Raw genomic sequence first — 22620 nt, forward strand, 5'->3', positions numbered from 1 at the left:
CTTAAATCATCAGCTGAATCGAGCTTATTGGGACGAAACTGGCTAAAAGAGATCCAGCTGGATTGGGTAAACATTTTCCAGCTGGAAAATGGTCACCTGAGTGAAGTTCTGTGCAGATACCCAGAGGTTTTCCGAGAAGGGCTCAGGACAATAAAGGGAGCAAAGGCGACATTACACATAGATCCAGAGGCAGTCCCAAAATTCTACAAGGCCCGACTGGTACCTTTCGCGTTAAGGGAGAAAGTCGATACTGAAATCAAGAGATTGGAGCATGAAGGAATAATAAAACCGGTCCAGATTGCAGAATGGGCGGCACCCGTGGTGCCTATTCTTAAGCCGGACGGCTCGGTCCACCTTAGTGAGACTTCAGACAGACAATTAATCGCTACTCACAACTGGACAAATGCCCAATTCCCCGGATTGAGGATTTATATGCAAAACTGACAGGAGGACTCTTATTCTCAAAGCTGGACATGAGGCTCGCATATCGGCAGCTGAAGCTGGACGAAGAATCACACAAAAATTCTCAACGGTAAACACCCTGAAGGGCACAAGGTACCCTTCGGGGTACCATCAGCCTGTGCAATATTCCAGAGGACAATGGAGAGTATATTACGAGGGTTACCACAGGTCGCCATGTACCTGGACAACGTCCTCAATACGGGAAAAACAAGGGAAGAACACCTGCAAAACCTGGAGGAAGTCCTTAGGAGGTTTTCAGCAGCAGACATGCGCCTAAAGAGGGACAAATGTGTTTTTCTAGCACCTCAAGTAACTTATCTGGGGTGCAAGGTTCACAAGTTAGGGCTACACCCTTTGGAGGATCGGCTGAGGGCAATAAAAGATGTCCTGGCCCCCACCACAATCCAAGAGTTAAGATCTTTTTTAGTACTGGTGAGTAACCACGTAAAGTTCATACAGAACAGGGCTTCCATCTAGGACCCCCAAACCCAATTACTAAAAAAGGGGCAAGCCTGGGAATGGTCTGCCCATCAAGACAGGACTTTCAAGAAGACCAAACAACAGCTCTCCTCAAAAAACGGCTTGGCACACTATTACTCCAGGAAAGTTGGTGCTCACTTGCAACACATCTCCATATGGCGAAGGGCCAGTTCTGGCACAGAGGGCAAAACGGACAGGAACGGCCATAGCGCTTGCCTCCAGGACTTTAGCAACAGCAGAGCGAAAGTACACCCAAATTGAAAAAGGACTGGCTGTGATCTTCGCGGTCAAGACATTTTACCAGTACTTGTATGGGTGAAAATTCACGATAATCACAGAGTACAAGCCATTACTCGGTGCCATCGATAGCTTTGGCCTGGATCCAACGCTTGGCCCTACTACTGGCAGCGTACCAATATCAACTGGAGCACCAGCCGGGAAGCCAACGCACTAAGCAGGCTGCCATTACCGGACACCCCACAATTGGTACCTAGAATAGAAGAAACGGTGATGACACTACATTTCCTGGCCACTCTGACGGTGGCCACACATAACATTTGTTTGTGGACACAAAGGGATCCAGTTTTAGCAATAATCAACACATAGTGCTAACAGGGGAGATGGAAAGGCCAGTCCAGGCGGAATTCCACCCCTACTGGAGCAGAAGAGAGCAGATCACTGTGAAAGACGGGATACTGCTATGGGGAGCACGAGTAATAGTTCCAAGTCAAGGCCGTTGAGCCATACTAACCGAACTACATCATGGGCACCCTGGAGGCTCAAAAATGAAGATGATGGCCAGGAGCTATGTCTGGTGGCTGGATCTGGACACAGACATAGTGGCATTGGTAGGTTGGTGCCAAGATGCCAACAAGGGCAGAAGGTACCACCGACAGCCCCGCTGCAGCCATGGGGCAGACCATGTCGATTTTGCAGGCAGGCCTGTTTATCTGTTCAAAGGTTTTTATGATAGTAGATGCCCATTCCAAATGGCTGGATGTCTACAAAATGAACTCAGCAAATACAAAAGCAACATTTGGTATCCCGGAGAAGTTTGTTTCAGACAATAGATCGGTTTTCATCAGCCAGTCGTTCACAAAATTCATGAAGTCAAACTGCATTCGGCACATAAGGACAGCACCAAATGGTTTGGCAGAGAGAGCCGTCCAGACCCTAAAAGTCGGGTCGAAAAAACAGTCAGCAGCATCAGTAGATACTAAACTATTGCGCTGGCTATCCGACTATAGGACAACCCCACACACCACAAGGTGAATAGCACAGCGGAGCTACTCATGGGCAGACGACTCCGAACCAGGCTGAGCCTACTATTCCCAAATTTAGGAGGAAGAGTAGAAAAACACCAAGAGGCCCAATGCAGGGGCCACGACAACACTCCGCGAGAAAGGTTGTTCAACCGGGCGAAAAGGTATGGGTCAGAAATTATGCGAATGGCCCCACACGGGTAACAGGAACGGTCAAGGCCAAGACAGGACCTGTGTCGTATCAAATACGTGTGGTAGGACACGTCGTAAAAAAGCACCTGGACCAGGTGCGGGCCTCAGATTTGTTTCCTCCCCTGGTGCTGACTCAGACCAGCATACCAAGGACCGTGGAGAGTCCGTCCCGACAAGCTATTCACGCCCCTCCGACACCACTGGTGAGGACATCAGACTCTGATATGGATACCATGGATGATGCCGCGGCTGTCATTCTGATGTTGTTGAGCTATGCCCATGGGATTGCTCATGAACCGTCTACACATAAACAATGCATTGATTACTTGCTTTATGTATTTAGTGGTAGCTAATCGCTTAATGTTGGAAATATCCCTATTGATGTCCGAAAGAAAACAAAAGCATACAGTTTGAGTAACACTCTGATTTTGGAAGAGGCAGCATGAATGTCTCTGCAAGGTGTGTGCTCCACATCTCGGGAGACTGGGTAACATAGTTTAGTTATTGCTTCACAATGGAAGTACAGTCTTCTCATATATTTATGAAAATGAAGCTGGTCTTTATGCATGGTATGTCCTGAGGGGGTTAAATATATTTGTGTTCCTCTTTTTCTCTTCATGGCAGGGGTAAAAGGGAATTACAAAGAGAAATACCATTGTTTCTTGTGGCGAATATATTACGAGAAAAAAAGAGCACCTGCAACAAAACTAAACCCATCTCTCATTTTAAGATTTGATAAATGCCTAAGAATTCGACAACAACATAGAATATAAGACCCCATCACAGAATTCTCAGAGGGTGGTACGTATCTCCAATTCCATCTTCTTCAGCTGCCGAGCAACTCAAATGCCTCTTTTGTACTCAATTTAGGAGTCAGACCATTAACAGCAAGGGGGAAAACCCAATGCCTGACTTTGTAGCTCCATTTATATATGAATTACCAGCGCTGGGCAGTGTTTCCCAGGAAACTGTTACCTGGCCATAGTGAGAATGATTTCCTCAGAGCTTCATACAGGCAGAGATTTGTCACTGTGAATGTTTAACCCATTTCTCACTTCTCTAAGCACTGACACTATCTGAAACATGACGAAATTCTAGGCCACGAAATCCAGCTGAATGCTTATCACACAATTAAAATCCTACCCTTGTGGCCCTTTATCTGTGATTGCAGCCCTAACTTCGCCTTCTCACCATGACTTTGAAGTAATAACTAAAAGTGATTTCCTGATTTTTGTAGGAATGTAAGATTGTGCGCTGTTTGGAAAGGCGCATAATAGATGCTGTCTGTATAGCTGGTATATCCATCAGGATGTACAGTTCAACAGTGCAAATTGCTTTTCTTCAACAGTGCAAATTGCTTTTCTTCCATTGTTTCCCACCTTCAGCTGCTCCATACTGATGACCCGCCTTCATTTTGGCCCAGCAAAGACGAGCATACTTTTCTTCTCTTCATAATCTGATCTGGAATTTTCCTTGTGGAATTTGACCTTCGATGTACCCAATATGCTTTCCAATGCTGGCAGCTGTCAGATTACATGTCTCTTGTGTGAAACATATACAAAAAAGAAATTTCCACCATGTAAGGTTTGTTGCCTTTTGTGATGAATGCAGAAATTTCAAGTATATTTTGTATTTTATGTATTTGGTGCAGGAATAATTAAAAGCCTCGGTTAGTGCGTATCTGACTGCTGCAGTAATGCTATTAAAAGTTCTGGTTTAAAAGACAGGCATATTGGCTGCCAGAGGTGAAATCAAAGCATCATAAAAGTAAGATCATAATGAATTCCAACCATGTATCTAGGTTACCTGAATAGGGCTAAATGGGATTTGTTTATCTAAAGGGGCTGCGATTCTCTGGTCCGGCGCCGGAGAGCCGGTGCGAAAACAAGAGTACTTCACTCCGACGCTGGTTCTGAGATCAGATTCTCGGGTCCTGGGGGGGCCAGCACGGCGTTGGAGCGGCCCACGCTGCTCCAGCTGCCGGTCCTGGCGTCGACTGGGAGCCGCATGCGCAGTTGGGCGGGCGTCAACTAGCACATGCGCAGTGGCCTTCTTTCCCGCGCTGGCCCCGACGCCAAATGGCACAGGGTTCCAGGAGCCGGCGTGGAGGGAAGGAGGCCCCCCAACAGAGAGGCTGGCCTGCCAATCGATGGGCCCTGATCGCGGACCAGGCCACTACGGAGGCCCTCCCTGGGGTTGGACCCCCCCCGACAGGCTGCTTCCGGACCCTTCAACCCCGAGGTCCCGCTGGCCCAGAGAATGTTAGAATGGCGCCGGCGGGACACAGATCTTTTCGGACGGCCGCTCGGCCCATCTGACCGGAGAATCGCGGCGCCGCCGGAGGATCGCCGCTACGGCTGTTTGCAGTGATTCTCCGTGCGGTCGGCGCATGCGCGCCCGTCCGTTTTTTCACGGGTGGGAGAATGGTGTTCCAGCGTCGTGGCATGATTCGCGCGGCCCCCCGCTGATTCTCTGGCCCAGCGGGGGGGGGTCAGAGAATCGCGCCCAGGTTTCCTGGGGAGTAGATAATTAGAGAGTCTGGGCGGAATTCTCCGTCCCGCCGCACCAGGTTTCTGGTGCAGCACGCCCCTGGGATTCTCTGTCTCGCCAGCCAGCCAAAGGGGTTTCCCATTGTGGGCAGACCCACGCCGTCGGGAAATCCCCGGGCTGCCGGGGAAATCCTGACAGCAGAGAATCCAGCCCATTGTGTTTAGCCTTAGTCAGATGGTCATAACTGAGTTAGTGGGATAGAGATGATGTGGTTAATGGGAGAAGCCAGGACCTTAAAGCAGTCTGGTGTTGAGTTAAATTTTGATTTGTCTGTGAACAAATGAGCAGCTTTTGAAAACAGTGAGTTAAAGATTTGACTTTGAACAGAACAGAAGATTTTTTGCCAAATGCTGGGAAGTTAATCAGTAGTTTGAGACAAGCAAGAATCTGCAAGCTGGTTCCTGAAGAATCACTATCTCTCAAAACATTTATCCAAGACATCGCTATAAAGCAAGTATTCCTGGGTTTGCTAACTGTATTGAAAAGCGGGGGTTTCACCTGAGATGGTTTTTGCTTGATTGGAGATAAAATGCTATCAGTTAGAAGTTAAAATATTTTCTGTTAAGCATTGTTTAACTAGTAATTGTAAGCTATTTTCTTGTTGATTTTAAAGCCAGGTTAGTACTGTGGTAATAATAAAGTTTATTTTAATATACCATATCCCTATTTATGCATGGAGTCACTCCTGGAGTGAAGTACCCTTTCCTCACAGTCTTACAAATTAAATGAAATAATTAATTTAATAATCTTTATTGTCACAAGTAGGCTTACATTAACACGACAATGAAGTCACCATCAAATATCGAGGTTGCTATCCGGTATCCTAGCAACTGGAGTCTGGTCCGGGACTGTAATACTTCAAAACATAACAATTATTTCCCCACAAACCACCCTGGTTGAGTAATTTAATTTTTTCTCTTCATCGGGTTGTCTTTCGCCATAGGCTCAGAGGGTGGGCTAATGACCTCTTCTCACTCCTACAATATTGCTGCTGTTGAGTCAGTCAGAAAGAAGAATGACTAGATTCCCCACTGAATCATGTGGGTAATGGCATGTGGTTTGCCCTATTATGTATTTTATTTTTATTTTCCTTTCTTTTCATGTACTAAATGATCTGTTTGAGCTGTTCGCAGAAAAATATGTTTCACTGTACCTCGGTATACCTGACAATAAACAAATCCAAATCAAAACCTGTCATACCACTTCATAGCACAAGTTATTGGAGTATCACCCTCAGCAGGTGCCTGTTGTAACCTCTTATATATTTTTATCAGCAATTCAAGGTTCATATTATCATTAAACTTATAGTACTTACTTAGCTTCAAAATCATCATCAGAAAGATTGTAGTAGAATTCATCAAAGATATCATAATCAACTAGGATTTTGCTTGTTACTTCCTGCAATGGGAACAATAAATAACAATTAAAATAATCCTGAAGTGCTATTCCTTTTTGAGACTTATTCAACAGTGCAACAGTGAGTCCTTTTCTTAAATTAACCTATGAAGCTAATCCCCACTGGATCAGGGAATAGAAGCACTTAAAGGTGTATTATTGAGGCATATGAACTGAGTATCCTTGGCTTGTGCTGAACTGTTCTTCTCAGCCAGGACATTAGCAGGTAACAATTATTTTTGTGTTCATAAGATAGACAGAGAATAATTAGACAGGGTTGCTGCTTCTGATTGTCATACAGCCCTGTATGCTGTGGAACATGGGATCAGGTTGGACTACGTACACCTCTGTGGTTAGCCTGCTAACACTTCATTCTATAGCTCACCATGGCCTGTGTAAACATGAAAAATTGTGTTTATGTTATCCTTTCAGCTACTAGTTAGAAGCTAGAAGTTAGAATTATTTTTTTTAAGTTATCAGTCACTATGGAGATTGTAACACAACATAGATTGACCACTAGTTTGTGGCTAAAAGTTATCTCTAACAGCATTTTACAAAAACTATAATACTACATCTGAAAATGCTTTATAAAAAATGTTTTAAAAATCATCTGTTATCAATTGTGCATTCTGTCTCATCAGACTGAGGATCATGTCTCCCAGCCAAGCATCATTAGTTTGTGGAGTTAGTGAAGAAATTAGAATTGTGGAAGATAATTCTATTTTGATTGACAGTTTTGTAGCCAAAGACATCGTAAATTAAAAATATATATTTCCCCCAATTAAGGTGCAATTTAGCGTGGCCAATCCAACTGCCCTGCACATCTTTGGGTTTTGGGGGTGAGACCTATGCAGACACCGGGAGAATGTGAAAACTCCACATGGACAGTGACTGGGGCTGTTATTGAACCTGCGTCCTGAGTGCTGTGAGGCTACAATGCTAACCACTGTGCCACCGTGCCACCTTAAAACTTCTTAAAATTGAGTGCAGCAATAACTTGCGATATGTATCAGCACTTCCGCACAGGCACGCCCAATTATGGAGTGCATATGCATACTTGATCAATTGTGCTCATGTGAGCTCCTGAACCCTGGAAAGCAAAGTGCAGAGGAAATCAGAGATGGGACAGGCAGAAGCACATTGCTTTGCTGGGCCTGGATCTTGAAGTTGCCTCACTGCCAGCTGTTATAACCTGCCTGCTTACCATTGGCTGGGGACTAATGACAATCCCACAATCCTGTGGGAGTATGACCTTCCCCAATGAGGGGGGCGGAGAAATCATTAGCAGACTCCCTGTATAAATAAAGCTGGCCAGTTTGGAACCAGCAGGAAGGAATAAGAAGCAAGTGAGGTTGTGGCTGGTGTGTGTATATATGTTATTGTAAATAAATATTATTTCTTTGTATCCTTGAAACTCGTGCTGGATTCCTTCTGGCCCTCACAAAACCAGCCTTCCTGGAACTTGTGCTGCCTTCTGTCTGCCTTGCCTGAATCACAGTAGTGCAACTATTAGTAAACCATAATCATTAATGTGATTAAAGCAGCAATTAATTCACAATCAACTCCTGTGTAATACTACTAACTGCAAGCAGACAACTATAATAGCTATCATGGATTACTATTAAGGTTAACATGCAACTGAATCAGAAAGTCTTTGGTTGAAGCCTCACTCCAGTATTTGACAACTAGGCTTATACTTCCATGTAGTACTGCTGTATTTTGGAACAGGGCTGTCGCTGATGACACCTTCTCAGCTGGATGTTATCTTGTGCCAGTCTTGCTTTTGAAAAAGCACAGGGGAATTCTCGTAATCAACATTTTTCTCTCAAGCAACACCACTAACAACCCATTCTGTCCTCTCAGTTGATTTTAGTTAGTTATTATTTGCCAATAACAGTCACTGTAATTCAAGAAGTAATCGTGATCTGCTTTGAGATAAGACATTCATTCAATGCATAGCTTTCACATAGCTATTCCAGGCAGAGTGGGACAAGCTTTCATCTACCTCGCTGAGGTAGCGATCTACAGGGATTTGCACCAGGGATGAAGAGTCCAAATTTAGCTGAGGTTTGCTACAAATGACCACAATTGACACACTTGGAAAAAAACATTAATCTAATTATTTTTTGAAAATATTTTTATTCTCCTCCTTTTTCACACTTTCAGCAAATTTACACCCACCAACAATAACAAATAGAATGGCAATCCCCTGGCCAGCAATCCCTTTATCCCACCCACACCCAAACAGCCCCAAATTTTAAATGCAAAACACAAAAGAATCAGAATCAGGAACCCACCTTTAATGCCTACATAATCATCAACAACTTATACATCCTCAACCCCCTCCTAATGTTCCATGCCATCCAATTCTTGAAAATGCTTGATAAACAAAGCCCATGAGTTGTAGAACTCTTCCATCCTTCCCCTCAACTCGGACTTCACTTTTTCGAGCGTTCACTTTTTCGAGCATTAAGAATCCTAGCAGGTCCCCCCACCACGCCAAGGCACAGGGCGGAGAAGCTGACCTCCACCCCATCAGGACCCGCTTTCGGGCGATCAGCGAGGCGAAGGCTAAGATATCTGCCCCCGCACCCGCTTCCAACCCCGGCGGATCTGACACCTCGAATATTGCTTCTAGAGGACCTGGTTCGAGTTTCATATGCACCATCTTCGAGATTACCCTGAAGACCTCCGTCCAATACCTCTCCAGCATTGGACAGGTCCAAAACATGTGAACGTGATTGTCACCCCCCCCACAGCGTTCATAAAACATCCTCCACCCTCTCAAAGTGTCGGCTCAACCTCGCCTTTGAGGTGTGCCCCATACACCACTTTCAACTGTATCAGCCCCAACCTCACGCACAAAGTTGAGGCATTCACCCTCCGGAGCACCTCACACCACAACCCTTCCTCCATGCCCTCCCCCAACTCTTACTCCCACTTCACCTTAATCCCCACCAGCAATACCTTATCTTCCCCCCAAATCACCCCAAAAATCGCCGACAACATCCCCTTACCCATTCCCCCTGTCGTCAGTACCTCTTCCAACAGTGTGGGGGTCGACGCCATCGGAAAACTCTGTATCTCCTTCCTCGCGAAATCTCGGACCTACATATATCTAAACATCTCCCCCTGCCCAGCCCATATTTGTCCCTCAGCTCCTCCAGCCTCGTAATCCGGCCCCTCAGAAACAAACCCTTTAATACCCTAACTCCCCTCTCCTCCCATTTCCCTGAAAACTCCAATCCCACTTCCCTGGCTCAAATCTATGATTCCCGCGAATCGGCATTTCCATTGACCCCGCCCACAACCTAAAGTGCAAGTGCAACTGCCTCCAGATCCTCAACGTCGCCACCACCACTGGACTCCCAAAATATTTCCACGAGGCCATCGCGGAGTGGCGATGTTGCCAACGCTCTCAACCCCGATCCCCTGCACAGGTTCCCCTCCATTCTAACCCACTGGGCTTCCCCCCATCTAACCCAGCTCTTCACCTTCTCAGCATTCGCTGCCCAGTGACATGGGAATGTCCCTTTAAGAAATGTTTTTGTCTTATCACATGGCTTCAGTGATGAAATTGTGTGGGTGGAGCTGGGCTGTGGCTCTGGGAGTTGGTTTTACTTTCGCTTTGAGTTTGAACTGGTTTTGTTCTGCACAGGTTGAAAGAAGGATTTTTCTCAATTGCATTTTAAAAGCTGTTTCGAGACTGCTTGATAACTTGAAAAGAAATAACTGTTTTCTGGAAGAAATTCAAATCCGCTGTTCTGGAAAGGAAACAGGAGCATCCATACCAGGCCTTGAGTGCGATGTGCTGGGCCACACCTTTGAAAAGGGTTCTCTGGTTTTTGGGATTTTGTTATTAAATTGGAACAGCTAAAGGGAGAATTTATTAAGGGTTATACATAGAGTACTGTAGCTGTGTGGGGTATTTATGTTGGCAGTTGATACAAATGCTTACTGTGTGTGTTTATAAAATGTTAACTAAATTCGTAGAATAAACTCTGTGTTTGATTTTGTTTTAAAATCCAGGAGGTTGGAAGATAATTGTTTTTAAAATCGAAAACAAAGTTTATTCTATGAATTTAGTAATTTCCCAGCCTTTTTGCAAAACCCTCGGTCCCCAACAGCCCCATATCTAATCCCCACCCCGGACTCTGCACTGCCCCCTTCTGCAACACCATGTCCACCCAATGCACCACATGATCCAATTAGGGGCAGCACGGTAGCGTTGTGGATAGCACAATCGCTTCACAGCTCCAGGGTCCTAGGTTCGATTCCGGCTTGGGTCACTGTCTGTGTGGAGTCTGCACATCCTCCCCGTGTGTGCGTGGGTTTCCTCCGGGTGCTCCGGTTTCCTCCCACAGTCCAAAGATGTGCAGGCTAGGTGGACTGGCCATGATCAATTGCCCTTAGTGTCCAAAATTGCCCTTGGTGTTGGGTGGGGTTACTGGGTTATGGGGATAGGGTGGAGGTGTTGACCTTGGGTGTGGTGCTCTTTCCAAGAGCCGGTGCAGACTCGATGGGCCGAATGGCCTCCTTCTGCACTGTAAATTCTATGATCCAATATCGCAATTGCCGAATATTGCGACTCCTTGACCCCAGCCAACAGCGTCTTCCCCACCACAAAAAAATATATCCGCGAATAGACCTTACGAACTGAAGAGAAAAACAAATACTCCCACTCCCCCTGGTGCAAAAATCTCCCAAGGTTCCACTCCTCCCATTCCCTCCATAAGTCCAGCCAGCACCTTCCCACCCCGACTGGGCATGCGACTGCGGCCACGACCTGTCCAACCTTGGCTTCTGCACCAAGTTCCAGTGTCCACCCACTATCAATTCATGTGAATCCAAGTCTGGGATGGGCCCACACACCTTCTTTACAAACCTTGCATCATCCCAGTTGGGACCATACACGCTTACCAATGCCACCAACCTCCCCTCCAATGCCCCTGTCACTATCACATACCTACCTCCCTGATCCGCCACCACTTTCTCTAGTTGGAATCGCACTCATTTACTAACCAGGACTGCGCCCGCCATCAAAACCCAAGTGAAACACCCGACTAACCCAGCCCTTCCTAAGCCTCACCTAATCCTTCACCCTCAAGTGAGTCTCCTGCAGCATCGCCACATCAGCCTTCAAACTCTAAAGGTGCACAAACATCCTCGACCTCTTCACTGGGCTTCTCAACCCCCTCACGTTCCAAGTAACTATCCTAATAGGGGGTCTCGTCCCTTCTCCCCCTCCCTTCCTATCCACCATCTTCATAACACCGGTCCCTGCCAACTGAGCCTGACCCACCCCTAACCATTGTTAACATCGAACCCCATCCCTCTCTCCCAGAATCCTCCCCTACACTTCCTCTTGAAAAACCCTCACCCAGTATAGATCCACTCCCTCCTGTGGTGATCTTTGTGAGGGATTTCCAGGATGGAAGGCGTAGTAATCGCAAAGTCACACAAAGCACTTTTAAAGAACTGAACTAATTTTATTAACACTACTAAATTTGAGTTTGACACTTATTCTTTTTTTTTTTAAATAATATTTTATTGAAAATTTTTGGTCAACCAACACAGTACATTGTGCATCCTTTACACAACATTGTAACAATACAGATAATAATGACCTTTTTAAATTTAAACAAAAACAACAACAAATAAATAAATATTAAATAACAAAAAATAAAAACTAGCCCTAATTGGCAACTGCCTTGTCTCAGGCCCCCCCCCCATCCCCCCCCCCATCCCTCCCCCCCCCCCCCCCCCCCCCCCAGTCCTGGGCCGCTGCTGCTGCCTTCTTTGTTCTCCCCTATCTATCTTTCCGCAAGATATTCGACGAACGGTTGCCACCGCCTAGTAAACCCTTGAGCCGACCCCCTTAGGACGAACTTAATCCGCTCTAACTTTATGAACCCCGCCATATCATTTATCCAGGTCTCCACCCCCGGGGGCTTGGCTTCTCTCCACATTAGCAATATTCTGCGCCGGGCTACTAGGGACGCAAAGGCCAAAACATCGGCCTCTTTCGCCTCCTGCACTCCCGGCTCTCGTGCAACCCCAAATATAGCCAACCCCCAGCTTGGTTCGACCCGGACTCCTACTACTTTCGAAAGCACCTTTGTCACCCCCATCCAAAACCCCTGTAGTGCCGGGCATGACCAAAACATATGGGTATGATTCGCTGGGCTTCTCGAGCACCTCGCACACCTATCCTCCACCCCAAAAAATTTACTGAGCCGTGTTCCAGTCATATGTGCCCTGTGTAATACCTTAAACTGAATCAGGCTTAGCCTGGCGCACGAGGACGATGAGTTTACCCTGTTTAGGGCATCTGCCCACATCCCCTCCTCAATCTCCTCCCCTAGCTCTTCCTCCCATTTCCCTTTTAGTTCGTCCATCATAGTCTCCCCTTCGTCTCTCATTTCCCTATATATATCCGACACCTTACCGTCCCCCACCCATTTCTTTGAGATGACTCTGTCCTGCACCTCTTGTGTCGGGAGCTGCGGGAATTCCCTCACCTGTTGCCTCGCAAAAGCCCTCAATTGCATGTACCTGAATGCATTCCCTTGGGGCAACCCATATTTCTCGGTCAGCGCTCCCAGACTCGCAAACTTCCCATCCACAAATAGATCTTTCAATTGCGTTATACCTACTCTTTGCCACATTCCATATCCCCCATCCATTCCCCCCGGGGCAAACCTATGGTTGTTTCTTATCGGGGACCCCCCCAGTGCTCCGGTCTTTCCCCTATGTCGTCTCCACTGTCCCCAAATCTTCAGTGTAGCTACCACCACCGGACTTGTGGTATAGTTCCTTGGTGAGAACGGCAATGGGGCTGTCACCATAGCCTGCAGGCTGGTCCCCCTACAGGACGCCCTCTCTAATCTCTTCCACGCCGCTCCTTCCTCCTCTCCCATCCACTTACTCACCATTGAAATATTAGCGGCCCAATAATACTCACTTAGGCTCGGTAGTGCCAGCCCCCCCCTATCCCTACTACGCTGTAAGAATCCCTTCCTCACTCTCGGAGTCTTCCCGGCCCAAACAAAACCCATGATACTCTTTTCTATCCTTTTGAAAAAAGCCTTCGTGATCACCACCGGGAGACACTGAAACACAAAGAGGAATCTCGGGAGGACCACCATCTTAACCGCCTGCACCCTCCCTGCCATTGACAATGCTACCATATCCCATCTCTTGAAATCTTCCTCCATCTGTTCCACCAACCGCGTCAAATTTAGCCTGTGCAATGTGCCCCAATTCTTAGCTATCTGGATCCCCAGGTAACGAAAGTCTCTTGTTACCTTCCTCAACGGTAGGTCTTCTATTTCTCTACTCTGCTCCCCTGGATGCACCACAAACAGCTCACTCTTCCCCATGTTCAATTTATACCCTGAAAAATCCCCAAACTCCCCAAGTATCCGCATTATTTCTGGCATCCCCTCCGCTGGATCCGCCACATATAGTAGCAGATCATCCGCATATAAAGATACCCGGTGTTCTTCTCCTCCCCTAAGTATTCCCCTCCATCCCTTGGAACCTCTCAGCGCTATCGCCAGGGGCTCAATCGCCAGTGCAAACAGTAATGGGGACAGAGGACATCCCTGCCTTGTCCCTCTATGGAGCCGAAAATATGCCGATCCCCGTCCATTCGTGACCACACTCGCCACTGGGGCCCTATACAACAGCTGCACCCATCTAACATACCCCTCTCCGAACCCAAATCTCCTCAACACCTCCCACAGATAATCCCACTCCACTCTATCAAATGCTTTCTCGGCATCCATCGCCACTACTATCTCCGTTTCACCCTCTGGTGGGGCCATCATCATTACCCCTAACAACCTCCGTATGTTCGTGTTCAGCTGTCTCCCCTTCACAAACCCAGTTTGGTCCTCATGAACCACCCCCGGGACACATTCCTCTATTCTCATTGCCATTACCTTGGCCAAGACCTTGGCATCTACATTGAGGAGGGAGATTGGTCTGTAGGACCCGCATTGTAGCGGGTCCTTTTCCTTCTTTAAAAGAAGCGATATCGTTGCTTCTGACATAGTCGGGGGCAGTTGTCCCCTTTCCTTTGCCTCGTTAAAGGTCCTCGTCAGTAGCGGGGCGAGCAAGTCCAAATATTTTCTGTAAAATTCAACTGGGAATCCGTCCGGTCCCGGGGCCTTTCCCGTCTGCATGTTCCTAATTCCTTTCACCACTTCTTCTACCGTGATCTGTGCTCCCAATCCCATCCTTTCCTGCTCTTCCACCTTGGGAATTTCCAGCCGATCCAAAAACTCTATCATTCTCTCCCTCCCATCCGGGGGTTGAGCTTCATACAATTTTTTATAAAATGTCTTAAACACTTCATTCACTCTCTCCGCTCCCCGCTCCGTCTCTCCATCTTCGTCTCTCACCCCCCCTATTTCCCTCGCTGCTCCCCTTTTCCTCAATTGGTGTGCCAGCAATCTGCTCGCCTTCTCTCCATATTCATACTGTACACCCTGCGCCTTCCTCCATTGTGCCTCTGCAGTGCCTGTGGTCAGCAAGTCAAATTCCACATGCAGCCTTTGCCTTTCCCTATACAGTCCCTCCTCCGGTGCTAGTTTGACACTTATTCTAAATAGTAAACACACATATAAGAATTAAACTGCACTTACTAACACTATCTCTGCCTAATAACTATAATATCTTAAATACTCTGCAATACACTTTGAATCTTGACTCCTTCAGCTCTAATCTAATCTCCTCCTACTGCTCCCACCTTGTCTATCATCTTCTGACCTTCTTCTGTCCCATAAGGCTCAGCGTCATCCCTTATATACTCATAGGACTAGCTTCCTCTAGTGACTCTCTGCATACACTTCATTAACCCTTGCATTGTCTTCATGTATGATACACTCACCCTTTTCACACCTCCTAGGCACATCGAAACCTGCACGAAAGGCTCCAATGTCCGCAGCATCTCTCCCCACTACACCTCACTTTTCCATTGATGTGAGGCTCGCAATGCTATCAAATTTCACTAGCTGACTTTAATTTGCTAGTGCGGGGACCCCTGCCCAGGCCTTCCCTTCCACCCAGTCCCAGGAAAACAATCAAACATACACATCTCAGAAAAAAAACATCGGTACAAGAACAATAAAAAAAACTTAACCTCCATAACAGCATGAATCATAGAATCATAGAATTTACAGTGCAGAAGGAGGCCATTCGGCCGTTCAAGTCTGCCCGGCTCTTGGAAAGAGCACCCCACTTAAGTCCGCACCTCCACCCTATCCCCGTAACCCAGTAACCCCAGCTAACCGTTTTTGGACAACAAGGGCAATTTATCATGGCCAATCCACCTAACCTTAACATCTTTGGGCTGTGGGAGGAAACTGGAGCACCTGGAGGAAACCCACTCAGACACGGGGAGAACGTGCAGACTCCACACAGACAGTGACCCAAGCTGGGAATCGAACCTGGGACCCTGGAGCTGTGAAGCAACTGTGCTAATCACTGTGCTCCCGCGCTGCCCCTATCTTGAAGTAAAACATGAAGTAAAAACATAAGTCAAAACTACGTATATATACTTTCCTAACTCCTCTTCAGTCCCATTCTTCGCTTCTGCCCCGAACCTTCTGCCTTCACAAATGCCTCCACCGTCTCAAATAGAAGTCTCTGGAGTTGTAGGTCACCCTCAGCTTCGCTGGATACACCACTCCAAACCGCACCTCACTGTTGTACAATGCCATCTCCACTCGGCCGAAAGCCGCTGGCCTCCTTGCCAGTTCCACCGTCAAGTCCTGATAAATGCGAACCCCAGCACCAGCCCACTGCACTCCCGCTTCTGCTTTACCCAGTTCAAGAGAAAACAGATTATCATTGCCCTTGGCAGCTCGTTCAATTTCGGCGTAGGCCTTAGTGACTGATGGGCTTGGTCCAGTTCATACCGAGAGGGTTCCTCTCCCTCCCCCATCAATTCTGCCAACATCTTGGCAAAATACTCCATCGGTTCGGGCCCTCCACCTCCTCAGGCAGGTCCACAATCCTCAAATCTTGCCGCCTTGAGCGGTTCTCCAAGTCCTCCAACTTTGCTGTCAACCCCTTATTGGCCTCAACCACTCTCCTCATCCCCCATCGAGGTGAGCTGATCGCTGTGCTGCGACAAGGCCTCCTCCATTCACTTCCTCTTTTCGCCCTGCTCCTTCACCTCGGCCCATGTCTTCATCACAGCCACTCTCACCAAAGCAATTACCTCCTCCACCAACCCCTTCAATGCCACCGCCATCTCCTTTCTCAGCACCTACATGTGTTTCGCAAACTGCTTCTCCAACTCCGAGGACATCATCTCAGTCATCTTCTCTGCCGTAAGCAGTGTGGCCCCATCCAGCAGCCCAACCTCTGCCACCTTGCCAGTTTTCGGGTTGGCCCTTGCACTTGACAGTGAACCCTCACTCCCTCCCTTCTTCATGACTGTTTTCCTTTGACTCTTTGAAATTCTTTGCTTTCTTAATACCTTCCTACACCCAATCATTCACCAATTGCCCCTACTGTGTGATAGTATGTATTGGGGGTCATGTGGGACTGGAAGCCCTAATGTCATTGGCTGACAGATCCCGGGTCCTGGTTGGCCGTTGACCTCATGCTCCGCCCTGAAGGCGAAGTATAAGAAGCCGGTGCCTTCCCCCGCAGGCCAGTTTACTATCGGGCTGCTGGGGAACAGACACGCTTAATAAAGCCTCATCGACTTCACTCTATTCGTCTCACGGAGTCTTTGTGCGCTACAGACTGGACTTTAAAACTCCGATAAACAAGCCTTGAGCAGGAGCCACCCAACGTGCGACTTCCTCTCTACATGCCGCCACAGAAGCCTACATTAATCTAATTAAGCCGACGTCTTCAAAATAAGCTTTACTGTTCACAAAAGCCAAATATGAAAATATGTAATTTGAGGCAAGGAAGATACCTGGAATCTTCATGAAATATATAGTTTATGTAATTTTGGTGCCTTAAATTAATCCATTTCTAACCTGCACAAGACCTAAGGGTTGATGCAATTATCCTGCCAGTGAGCCTCATTGAGTACGAGCTCTCCCGCTGAGGGGCGGAAAGCCCATCGGACTCTAATAACCTGTGATATAAAGGCCAGGTTTGGTACCGACACATTAGACCTGACTGCGATCTGAAGAATATTGTACACACCATTACTTTGTAATAAAATTAGTTTCTCTTATCCACTCACCTCGTCTGCAGTCACTAAACAGGCCACGAGAATAAAAGTGGAGCTAATGTCGACGTAGCTAACTGTAGGACAAACAACCACCTCCTCTGCACTACAAGACTAAGATTGGAATTTCTTTTTCCAAGATGCCATTATTCGGAAGTTGGACACTTTTGATGCTGGCATTGAGTATTGAAAGCAGTACTCTGAAGGTATGCACTACTTTTTACGGGCGAATGCTATCACCGGTGACGACTGACAGATGGTATTACTTTTAACTGCCTGTGGGGTAACATTTATGGGGTGATAAAAAGCTTGACGTGTCCTGCAGCCTCAGCCACCAAGAATTTTGAAGAGCTGGTGCCAATTATAACCCCAGGCCATCAGTCATTGCACAGGGATACCATTTTAAGATGACGAAGACCCCAGGAGAGTCAGTGACCGAGTTCCTAACTAGCCGAGTTTTGTGAGTATGGCACTTCACTCTCGGAGATGCTATGAGACCGCCCTGTCTATGGCGTCAGTACTATGGCAACCCAAAGGAAATCATTGGCTGAGCCATCTTTGGATCTGCAATAGGCCGTGCAGATTTTGCTATCGTGGGAAAGCGCCGAAAAGGGGGTGCAAGATCTCAAGGGTATGGAGGTGAATGCTGTTGGGCACGCCCCCTCCCGGCAAGCAGCACCCCCTGGGATGGAATCACCACCCTGGGCCAATTACCAAAGGGGCCCGGTCCGTTGGTCTCAGACCGAGGCACCCAGGCGTGACACCTTCCTGAATCAGTAGAAGTGCGGACATAGGAACCAAAGGGAATGCAAATCCCAGAGTAGCCAGCAGTCACACCCTGAAAAAAGAGGGAGGCACCAGCCCAGGGCCTGTACCTTTCACATTGGCCTGCAGGTGGGGAATGTATGCAGTTTAATTGCTTTGCGGCACCCAGAGTGGGCCCCATCAGGATCACTAGGAGAGTCAACGGTCACCCTTTACAGATGGAACTCGATACACGTGCTGCAATTTTTGTCACTGTGTGGCAGACATTCGATAGCATAAAATCTGAGATTTAATTTGCAGGTAACGGAGGTGAGATTTGCATCGACCATGATAACCCCTGTGATTTATAGACAAGAGTCGGTTAGACTCCCACTGATTGTGGTGACATTACACCGTCCCAGCTTGTTAGGTCGTGACTGGTTGCAGAGCCTCCACCTGAACTGGCAACAAATTTTCCAGATGGGATCTAGGAGGCCTCTATGACATGCTGGGGAAGTTTTTCCATCCAGGATTAGGGAAAATTAAGGGAGCCATGATGAAGGTGGAGATGGATCTGGACACACAGCCAAAATATTCCAGAGCCCGCCCGGTTCCTTATGCGCTAGTAGAAAAGGTTGACGCTGAATTAAGCCGACTATAGGGCCTCGCTATTAACCGGCCAGTACGATTCGCCAATTGGACAGCGCCAGTGGTCCCCATGCTTAAATTGGGCAAGACAGTGAGGCTCTGTGGTGACTACAAGCTGACAGGAAATAAGGCTTCCAGGTTGGATGGATACCCAATGCCTCACATTGAAGATTTATACACAAAGCTGGTTGCTGGTCATTCGTTCACGAAATTAGACATGAGTCATGCATGCACATCACAGCTCGAGTTGGACCCTGCATCATGGAAATATGTCACTATCAATACTCATAGGGACCTTTATGAATATACCAGGCTGCCATTTGGCACATCGTCAGCTTGTGCTATTTTCCAGAAGTGGGACTTCAGAACAAGAACACCTGAGCAATTTAGATGAGGTGTTTGGAGACTCTTCTTGGAGACGGGCGTTCGTCTATGAAGAGAAAAATGTGTGTACCACATAAAGAGATAGTTTATCTAGGCTACTGTGTGGATGGGTTACACTCTGTCGCGGTAAAAGTGAAGGCTATCCAGAAAATCACTACACCTGAGCACCTGAGAACATTATGAATTGCATTCCTTCCTAGGGTTAGTAAACTACGATGGAATGTTCATCCCCGATCTTGCAACTAGGTTGCCGCACCCCCACTTTTCCCCCACCCCGCACACCTCTTGGTTAAAAAAAAATCCAGAGTGGGCATGGAGAGTACAACAGGTGGGTTTTAAAAAATATATATTTTATAAAAGTTTTCAAACACAATTTTTCCACCTTACAAATCAACAAAAAAGATAACACAATAACTAATAAATAACATAATTTAAATAAAATAGTGACATAACAAAGTAACCAAAAAATAGTGCTCCCCCCCCGCCCCCCCCACCCCAACCAGAACAAAACAGGTTGCCCCCGCCCCCCCCTTCCCCCCCCCCCCCCGCTGGGCTGCTGCTGCTGACGATCTATTTTCCCTTAACGTTCCGCGAGATAGTCAAGGAACGGTTGCCACCGCCTGGAGAACCCCTGAACCGATCCTCTCAACGCAAACTTCATCCGTTCCAGTTTTATGAACCCTGCCATATCGTTTGTCCAGGCCTCCACGCCGGGAGGTTTCGCTTCCTTCCACATGAGTAAGATCCTTCGCCGGGCTACCAGGGACGCAAAGGCCAGAATATCGGCCTCTTTCGCCTCCTGCACTCCCGGCTCATCCGCTACCCCAAATATAGCTAACCCCCAACCTGGCTTGGCCCGGACCTTCACCACCTTTGAAATCACTCTTGCCACTCCCCTCCAGTACTCATCCAGTGCCGGACACGACCAGAACATGTGTGTGTGGTTCGCCGGGCTTCCCAAGCACCTCCCGCACCTGTCCACCACCCCGAAGAACCTGCTCAGCCTCGCTCCCGTCATGTGTGCTCTGTGTAGAACCTTGAATTGTATCAGGCTAAGCCTGGCACACGAGAACGAGGAATTTACCCGACTTAGGGCATCAGCCTACAGACCCTCCTCAATCTCCTCCCCCAGCTCTTCTTCCCATTTTCCCTTCAGCTCCTCTACCAGCGCCTCCCCCTCCTCTCTCATCTCCTGATATATTTCGGACACTTTGCCCTCCCCGACCCATACCCCCAAAATCACTCTATCCTGGATCCCGTGTGTCGGGAGCAGCGGAAATTCCCTCACCTGTTGCCTCGTAAACGCCCTCACTTGCATGTATCTAAAGATATTCCCCGGGGCAACTCATACTTTTCCTCCAGCGCTCCCAAGCGTCCCGGCAATAAACAAATCTCCCAATCTCCTAATTCCTGCCCGATGCCAGCTCTGGAACCCTCCGTCCATCCTTCCTGGCACAAACATATGGTTGTTCCTGATCGGGGACCACACCGAGGCACCCGTCACACCCCTATGTCACCTCCATTGCCCCCAGATCCTTAAGGTTGCCGCCACCACTGGGTTTGTGGTATACCTTTTTGGGGAGAGTGGTAGCAGCGCCGTCACCAGCGCCTTTAGGCTCGTTCCTTTACAGGACACCATCTCCAGCCTCGTCCACGCCGCCCGCTCTCCCTCCCTCATCCACTTGCGAACCATCGCCACATTGGCGGTCCAGTAATAATCGTCCAGATTCGGCAACGCCAGTCCCCCTCTGTCCCTGCTGCGTTGCAGGAACCCCCTCCTTACCCTCGGGGTCTTCCCTGCCCACACGAAACTCATAACACTCTTATCTATTTTCTTAAAAAAGGCCTTAGTGATCAAGATGGGGAGACATTGAAACACAAAAAGAAACCTTGGGAGGACCATCAACTCGATCGCCTGCACTCTGCCCGCCAATGAGAGCGGCAGCATATCCCACCTCTTGAAATCCTCCTCCATCTGCTCCACCAGCCGCGTCAGATTGAGTTTGTGTAAAGTTCCCCAGCTCCTGGCTACCTGAATCCCCAAATATCGGAAGCTCCTTTCCGCTCTCCTCAGCGGCAGGTCGTCTATCCTTCTTCCCTGATCCCCGGGGTGTACTACGAAAAGCTCACTCTTCCCCATATTAAGCCTATGTCCCGAAAAATCTCCAAACTCCCTCAATATCTGCATAACCTCTGTCATCCCCTCCACAGGATCTGCCACATACAGCAATAGGTCATCTGCGTAGAGCGACACTCGGTGTTCCTCTCCCCCTCTAACCACCCCCCTCCATTTTGAACCAGTGGTTCAATTGTCAGCGCGAACAGTAATGGGGACAGAGGGCACCCCTGCCTCCTTCCCCTGTGTAACCGAAAATACTCCGTCTCTGCCAATTTGTGACGACACTTGCCACTCCCCATAGAGGAGTTTAACGCAACTGACAAACCCCTCCCCGAACCCAAACCTCCTCAGCACCTCCCATAAATACTCCCACTCTACCCTATCAAATGCCTTCTCTGCATCCATCGCTGCCACTATCTCTACCTCCCCCTCCGCTGGGGGCATCATTATCACCCCCAACAGCCGTCGCACGTTAGCATTCAGTTGTCTCCCCTTTACAAACCCTGTCTGGTCTTCATGCACCACCCCCGGGACACAATCCTCGATCCTCATCGCCAGCACTTTTGCCAGCAACTTGGCGTCTACATTCAGGAGCGAGATAGGCCTATATGACCCGCATTGCAGCGGATCTTTATCCCGCTTCAGGATTAATGATATCATCGCCTCCGACATTGTCGGGGGTAGAGTCCCCCCTTCTCTGGCCTCGTTAAAGGTTCTTGCCAACAGCGGGGCCAACAAGTCCACGTACTTCCTATAAAATTCCACCGGGAACCCGTCTGGTCCCGGGGCCTTCCCTGCCTGCATGTTCCCCAGCCCTTTAGTCACCTCGTCCACCCCGATTGGCGCCCCCAGACCTGCCACCTCCTGCTCCTCCACCTTCGGGAACCTTAGTTGGTCCAAAAACTGTTGCATCCCCTCCTTTCCCTCTGGGGGCTGGGACCTATATAGCCTCTCATAAAAGGTCTTAAACACCTCATTTACCTTCCCTGCACTCCGCACCGTAGTTCCCTTTCCAGCCCTAACTCCCCCTATTTCCCTCGCCGCTATCCTCTTACGAAGCTGGTGGGCCAACAGCCGACTCGCCTTTTCCCCATATTCGTATCTCATCCCCTGTGCCTTCCTCCACTGTGCCTCTGCCTTCCCTGTGGTCAGCAGGTCAAACTCCGTCTGAAGTCTTCGCC

At 48.2% G+C, this 22620-nt stretch overlaps 1 protein-coding gene across 1 annotated transcript in view; it reads right to left on the reverse strand.

Annotated features, from left to right (window-relative positions):
- Nucleotides 1-22620, reverse strand: part of dnah1 (dynein, axonemal, heavy chain 1) — a 1119271-nt gene that overhangs the window by 835839 nt on the left and 260812 nt on the right. The window contains exon 16 of the mRNA XM_072472076.1: nucleotides 6262-6344. Coding sequence (XP_072328177.1) covers nucleotides 6262-6344 — 83 coding nt within the window. The remainder of the gene's footprint in view (nucleotides 1-6261; nucleotides 6345-22620) is intronic.

The sequence above is a fragment of the Scyliorhinus torazame genome, chromosome 13 (genome assembly GCF_047496885.1).
Source record: "Scyliorhinus torazame isolate Kashiwa2021f chromosome 13, sScyTor2.1, whole genome shotgun sequence".
In the NCBI taxonomy this organism is placed as follows: domain Eukaryota; kingdom Metazoa; phylum Chordata; class Chondrichthyes; order Carcharhiniformes; family Scyliorhinidae; genus Scyliorhinus; species Scyliorhinus torazame.